Source organism: Trachinotus anak, unplaced genomic scaffold, assembly GCF_046630095.1.
Source record: "Trachinotus anak isolate AG129_WGS33_773 ecotype Australia unplaced genomic scaffold, CSIRO_AGI_Tana_v1 ptg000025l, whole genome shotgun sequence".
In the NCBI taxonomy this organism is placed as follows: Eukaryota; Metazoa; Chordata; class Actinopteri; order Carangiformes; family Carangidae; genus Trachinotus; species Trachinotus anak.
This window is the reverse complement of record NW_027273876.1, coordinates 18,259,561-18,266,012: the sequence shown is the minus strand read 5'-3', so window position 1 is coordinate 18,266,012 and position 6,452 is coordinate 18,259,561. Positions and strand designations below refer to the sequence as shown.

Sequence of the window (6,452 nt, the reverse complement as noted above, 5' to 3'; positions counted from 1 at the left end):
GGGAGCTGTATGTCTCTCCTGCATCAGTGCCAACATCACGGCCACGCCAGCTTTCGTCACCGGAAAACAACAAGGAAAATCTTGACACAACAGAGATGAAAAAAAACATCATCATCAGCCGCTCCTCCTTCTCCACCGGACGTGCATCCACAGATTAGGCCAAGACGGTTGTACCTTCCCCGGGCACAGGCATCTAAAACCACCCCCGAGATAGAAAAAGCTGTCCCAGGCATGACTTGAGTGAAGCAGGCAGCCATCAGACGCTCTCCATCGACATGGGCAACCAGGAGGCTAAGCAAAAGAAAGCTGCAGCAGCATCGGGTAATGGAAGCTATCCTTCACTGGATGAAGGATGGAGAGAGGGAGGAGGGGATGTGACAAAAAAAGGAGGAAAGAAACTCCACGGTAAGCATGGAGGTAAAGGAGCTGGCAGCAGTGCAGGAGGAGGGGGGATGTATGGGACAGGACCAGGCAAGAAGAAAAACAAATCTGAGTCCAAGCCCTCTGTTTTCTCCATCCGCAAGAGAAAGGGCAACCTGAAAGGAAAAGGAGAGGCATGTTCATCAGTAACAGGCTCAAAGGAAGATGTTTTAGCACCTCAACATGACGAACTGGACAGCACTAAAACACCTGATTTATCTGCAGATGAGCTTGGACAGTCAGACACTGAGGCTGCTTTCCCTGAGAAGAAAAAGAAACTGGAACAAGGGAAGAGGGATGGAGCTGGAGGGGGAGGAGAGCAGAAGCAGGAGATGCAGCGGAAAGCCTCGACAGCAGCAACTTCTCCAACAGAGGATGGAGGGCAGAAGGGAGGGAGCTCGGGGTCAGACACAGATATTTACAGCTTCCACTCAGCAGCTGACCACGAGGATCTGCTAGCTGATATCCAGCTGACTATAAGGCTGCAGCACCAACAGCAGCAAGGGGGGATTACCTCAATTGTGGAAGCACAGGAAGGGGGAGAGAGGGATCTGAGCTGGGTAGGAGGAGAGGGGGAACAGAAGCAGAGCAATGGAGTAGTATTATCTCCTCCTGAGGTACTCGACCTCACCCCAGAATTAGAACTGGGGTCTGATGCCCTGTCATTCCTAGAGACAGGAATTCCGTCTGGCTCTGTCAAGCACACGGACCAGCCTCCAACACTACACCCTCCCTTCAACACAGAGGTGTACAGGAGGAGGGAGGAGAAGGAGGAGGTGGAGAATCTGGAGTTGCATGGAAAGGGTCAGAGGGACGGAGAAGGAGAAGCCTCTCTTTGTATTGCTACAGGCACAAAAGACCAGCATGCCTTGATACAACAGCCCCCTCACACAACCATCACCATGGCTACTGAAGGGGGGACAGCAGCCAGCCCAGTCACCATGACGACCAGTGGTAACAGCGTCCCTGATCACACATTTGACAGTGCTGGGAAACCCCTAAAGGAGGAGCAGGAGGAGGAAGCAGAAGGTGAATCCCCCCAGGAGGAGAGGGGGCCTGGGGTGGAGGTGGATCTCAGTCCTCCACCCACAGACAGCCATAACAGAAGTCCGGAAGCCACTGATGGGCTGAGGCCAGGGACCCTGTTTGAAGAAGGTGAGGGTCAGTTGGGCTCAGATACTAGTGCAGAGTCCCTTGAGGATTGTTTAAGTGTTAAGTACCACTCTGCTGCTGCCAGGACCAACGACTCCCCCTCCACCCAGCAGTGCAGGAGGAGCAGCATCTGTTTCACCCCTCTGCCTCCACAGGAGAGCCCCACAATGGCCAAAAGACTCCTCAGGTCCACCCACTCCTCCACCTCCTCTAGCCCTGTTGTGAAACCCTACCCTCCTATCTTCCCCTCGTACATAAAGACCACCACCAGACAGCTCAGCTCCCCAGGATACTCCCCAGTCCTATCCCCCTCCCACAGCCCCCTGTCCCCGCGCAGAGCCCACCATCACCTCCACAGGTACCTGTGGTGTTGCTGCATGTCAATGATTTTAAATCTTTGATTTAACTTTACCTCTGATATGATGCTTTTTAAGAGAAAATTTAATTTGATTTGAATTTTCAGCAGGTGATGAAGACTGGTTTCACATAGATTGTTTAAGGATAATTCTACTTTATTACACCTTGGGCTTTTATTTCATTATTCATATTAATAATAACAATGACATTACCCAAGTTAATTGCTGAGATCTTATGTTGGGGCATAAAACATCAGACAGGTTGTAAACAAACATCCAGGTTAGCTAAACTCATTAGAAAATTAAGGTGAAGACTAAAATTGAAACCCAAACTATCTGTCATAGTTTAGAGCCACTTCCTGCTTCATTTTGAAGTACTCACCATGCATGTGTGCTCAGTTGCAGTCATTTTCAATTTCAGTTCTTTAGATCATCTGGATAAACAGCTGGTTTATTTACAACCTGTGTTTCCTGCCCTGTCAAAGCTTTGATGGAGTCAGTGGCCTAAGCTGTGAAAATCAGACCCAAGTTGTAATAAAACAGAGCTGACCCATCATTTAAACCTCCATCCCCCCTTAGTTACTGTTGCTACACCTATCAAGTTTTCCAGTTAGCACTGAGGGTGTGAAATTAAGGGCAAACAGCAGCAGCTGTACCATCATCATTTTTAAACAGTTGATAAAAGTTTAAAAGTTTCTCATTTTAGTTAGTTCTGCAAGCTGAAATCACAACTATTGTGGCAGATTTGAACAGCTGCTAATCAATTCTTTGGTTGAAAACTTGGTCTCATAGTGACTTTTTAATGCCTCCTGCTGATTTGAATGAAAATCTAAACCTTGCAAATTATTAAATATACATTTGAAGGGTACATATATTATATTATGTTAACTCAGCACTGTGCAGTACTGGCAATAGAATTAAAAGCGAAACGTAACAGGTCCCAGGATTAAAGTCAGAATGTTTTGTTTTGTTTTTTTTTTTTACCAATCATGCACTGATAAGCTAGTTGGTTCCTGGTGACAGAGTTTAGTGACAAATCAATCACAGAGCCAGTTTTAAAAAGACATGTGACTGAGTGAAATTTGATCATCCTGCAACCTGTCACACTGACAAACACACAGCAGTAACACACTGCCTTATATTCTTCATGTGCATCTTTAATTTAGGATGCATTTTACTTGTGCAGACATGCTAGTGACCAGCTTGTGTAGGGGAGAGACCTGTGTCTGCTATGGGAAATACAAATCGACCAAAAACTTTGGCAGTTGTTTTGGTTCATGTTGCTACAAGCAGGAGTTCAGTATCCAGGAGTTTCACTCTGAATTTGAAGGGCAGAATTCTCTCAGCTTTAGGAGGCATCTAATGATGTCTCTGATTAATTACAAATATTGGGGGTACAAATTTCTGTAAATCCAAATGGATTTCGAAGTAATGCAAAGGCAGCGAGTGAGCCAGCCACATGTTTAATCCACTCCATACTCTTTGTGCCGGTATTTTTGTTGTGGACACAACTCTTCAAATGCTTCACACTAAGTGTTGCTTCATGCACCAGAATGTAGGACAGGAACTTTAAAGATTGACAGGCCTGTAGTGCCTAGTTAGTGTTGCTAAGCTATATTTGGGAAATTGCTCTTTGGGGAGGTGTAAGGGATCCATCAATTATCCATTAAATGGATTTAGGTTGTTAACAAGTTTCTAAGTATGAGATATTCCCACACCAAGGTAGTTCAATTAATATCTAGGAATTATATTAAAATAACATTTCCCAAATGACAGCAATTAGTATAACTAAAATTATTTTTAAAGGTTTTTGTTTTTGCAAGTTTTACACTTTTGTTTTTGGCAAAGTAACATTATTATGTGGTCATGGAGTACTGTCCCCATTAATAAGCAACAATAGCATTGACAGCAGTAAAAGGAAACATGACATTCTTATGGTTTCTGGCTGAGAACTGAAACAGGTTTTTAAGGTCTTTCAAAGTTAATTTTTAGACCATACATGGAAACAACTTACTGCTTTGACAGGGAAGCTGCTATTTTACTCAACGAGATTAGTTTAATAGTATGATTCATTTGATCCACTGTCAAAAGTAAAGCAAACTAGAAATGTGAATGTTGACAGGACAATGGCTGAGGGTCACCAGGTCCGTAGGCAACGATCTCGAAGCCTTGCTGGTCCTCTGAGCCGCTCAGCTGACTGGACGGAGGAGCTAGAGAGGAGGCTCAGGGGCAGAGAGGAGGATGGAGGAGGCTCCCATGGTTCAGGGGAATATCTGGTGGGCTACAGAGGGGGAGGCAGCCAGCCCATATGTGCTACCAGAAGATCTTCCTGTGGACAGGTGTCTACATGTGGCTTTCAGGACGTCTTTACAGGTGAGTACAAAGCAGTCAGTGATTACTGTTTCCCGGAAGAAACTGAATGTAACACAAGTACATTAATGGCACTGAGGACAAAAAAACTGATTGTAGGCCTATACTTTTAACCCTGAATATGTGATTTTCTGCATCTCATTTAGAGCAGTCAGCATACATAAGATGACAGCGGTCATCCAAAGCACCAGTATCATCTAGTCGGATGTGTACACAGCAGAAAATCCAGAACTTCCACCTCAGTAGTTTGGAGCAGTTTAATAATGTCTTGTAGTTGAAACATTAAGGTTTCTATATGCGCAAAATTGATTAAAAAAGATCAATATGTGGCAGACATGACCTCTCTGTCCACATTAATGGCTTTAAGTTAATGCTCTAAACATAGCTAGATGTTGCTGAGCTTTAGCACACCCTAGACAGCATTAGTGTCAAGCAGCCTGTCTTAATAATGCATTTAGGCATTTTTAGCTGGAGACAAGCTCAACCATTTTCCATTGATCTTTGCTCATATGCCCCTTTACTGTTCTTGAAGTTATATTTGGCTTATGAGCAAAAAGGTCAAAAGCTTGTTAAACGTCATCATCTGGGTGATGGCTAATTATTAATTGAAGTAGATTACAGTATTTCAAGTGCATTCAGACAGTGAGTGGTTGTATATTTGAAACATCTGTGTTTCCAGTTGAGAGTTGTAAACACCAACAACAGTAAAATAGTAGTAGCATGTTATTGTCCAGTTAAAAGCTTCCTGGAAACGAAAGGAAGCCACAGAAAGGTTCATGATGAAATAACTGCAGGTTGTAGTCAAGCTATTAACTTATAACCACTGTTTTCTGTATATGCCAGTAAACTGAACAGAACAAAACTGTTCTTACTAGCAACAAATTGAACTTAGAGACCATGATCAAACTGAAGACAATAAAGGACTGTATGAAAATGTATTGATGTTCAAAGTGGAAAATTATTCCATAAGCTCAAGATTTAATTCTAATAACTATTCTAATAATAATAATAATAATAATAATGATAATTGTCATTATTTTTGTGTTTGCCACTTTTTTGTAAGTTATTTTATTTATTATCATTTAATCTACAATGAAAAATTTAAAATAAATCTTTGGTGAGACCATGTGCTGCTCAGGTTATGGTGTCACATACTGCATTAATACCGTGTTTCTATTCAGAAACCCAGAAAGATGGTTGATGCGTTTTTGAATTTTAATTAACTATTTAGCAGAGGAGAGAGGGAATGGTTGAGAGGGGAGGTGTGGAGGGTATTCGGTAGGGGTGAGGCTTGGAAGGGGAGATGGGCTTGGGTTAGGGTAGCAGTGTGTGTGTGTGTGTGTGTGTGTGTGTGTGTGTGTGTGGGGGGGGGGGGGGGGGGGGGGGGGGGCTGGGGGGGGTGGGGGGGCATGTTCACCTCTTCTTTTAACAACACTGGAAAGGAGATCAATTGCTGGAGTTTTGAAAGTAAAATGTTGTCCCATTCTTGCCTGACACAGGATTTCAACTGCTCAAGAGTTCAGGGTCTCTTTTGTTGTATTTTTTGTTTCATGATGCACCAAATGTTTTCAGTGGGTGCCAGTTTAGTGTCTTCGCATCTTTAGCGACTATTCCACTACGGAGCCACACTGTTAAGACAAAATCCTTGAAGAACTTTTGGAGGTTCTTCAGTTTGAAACTCTTGGAAGAACCTCTTAAGGTGCTTTGAAGAACCTTCAAGAAAAGTTTCTTAATAAGAACCTGCACTTAGGGTTACTTGAAGAACCTTTTGGAGCTCTTCAAGGGAACTTTTTAAAAAGTGCAGTAATAACAATAATAATAATAATAATGTTTTTTTAAAATCATATTATTATTGTTTTACAATTATAGATGTTGGTGAAACTGCAGATATCTTTAAGCAAGGTTTTACTGACATTGAACTTCAAGTACAACCATAATGATAGAGAGCTGAGCATCAAAATATTTCACAGGAATGAATAAACACTGTAAATAAACATTAAGTATAAGTGTGCAGTGTCAATAGATATATTATTCTAACAATTCAATTTAATAAATGTGTGCTTGTATCAAAATAATCACAGGCTGACAAAATGGATGTGATCAGCACTTCATTTCTGTTAATTTATCACTTGCAACATTTAGAGTTCCCCTACT

At 42.5% G+C, this 6,452-nt stretch overlaps 1 protein-coding gene across 1 annotated transcript in view; it reads left to right on the top strand.

Annotated features, from left to right (window-relative positions):
• The window catches only part of fmn2b (formin 2b), a 31,375-nt gene continuing 24,923 nt past the window's right edge, over window positions 1–6,452 (top strand). Inside the window, exons 1-2 of the mRNA XM_071462836.1 lie at window positions 1–1,930; window positions 4,051–4,301. Coding sequence (XP_071318937.1) covers window positions 276–1,930; window positions 4,051–4,301 — 1,906 coding nt within the window. The 5' untranslated portion in view covers window positions 1–275. The remainder of the gene's footprint in view (window positions 1,931–4,050; window positions 4,302–6,452) is intronic.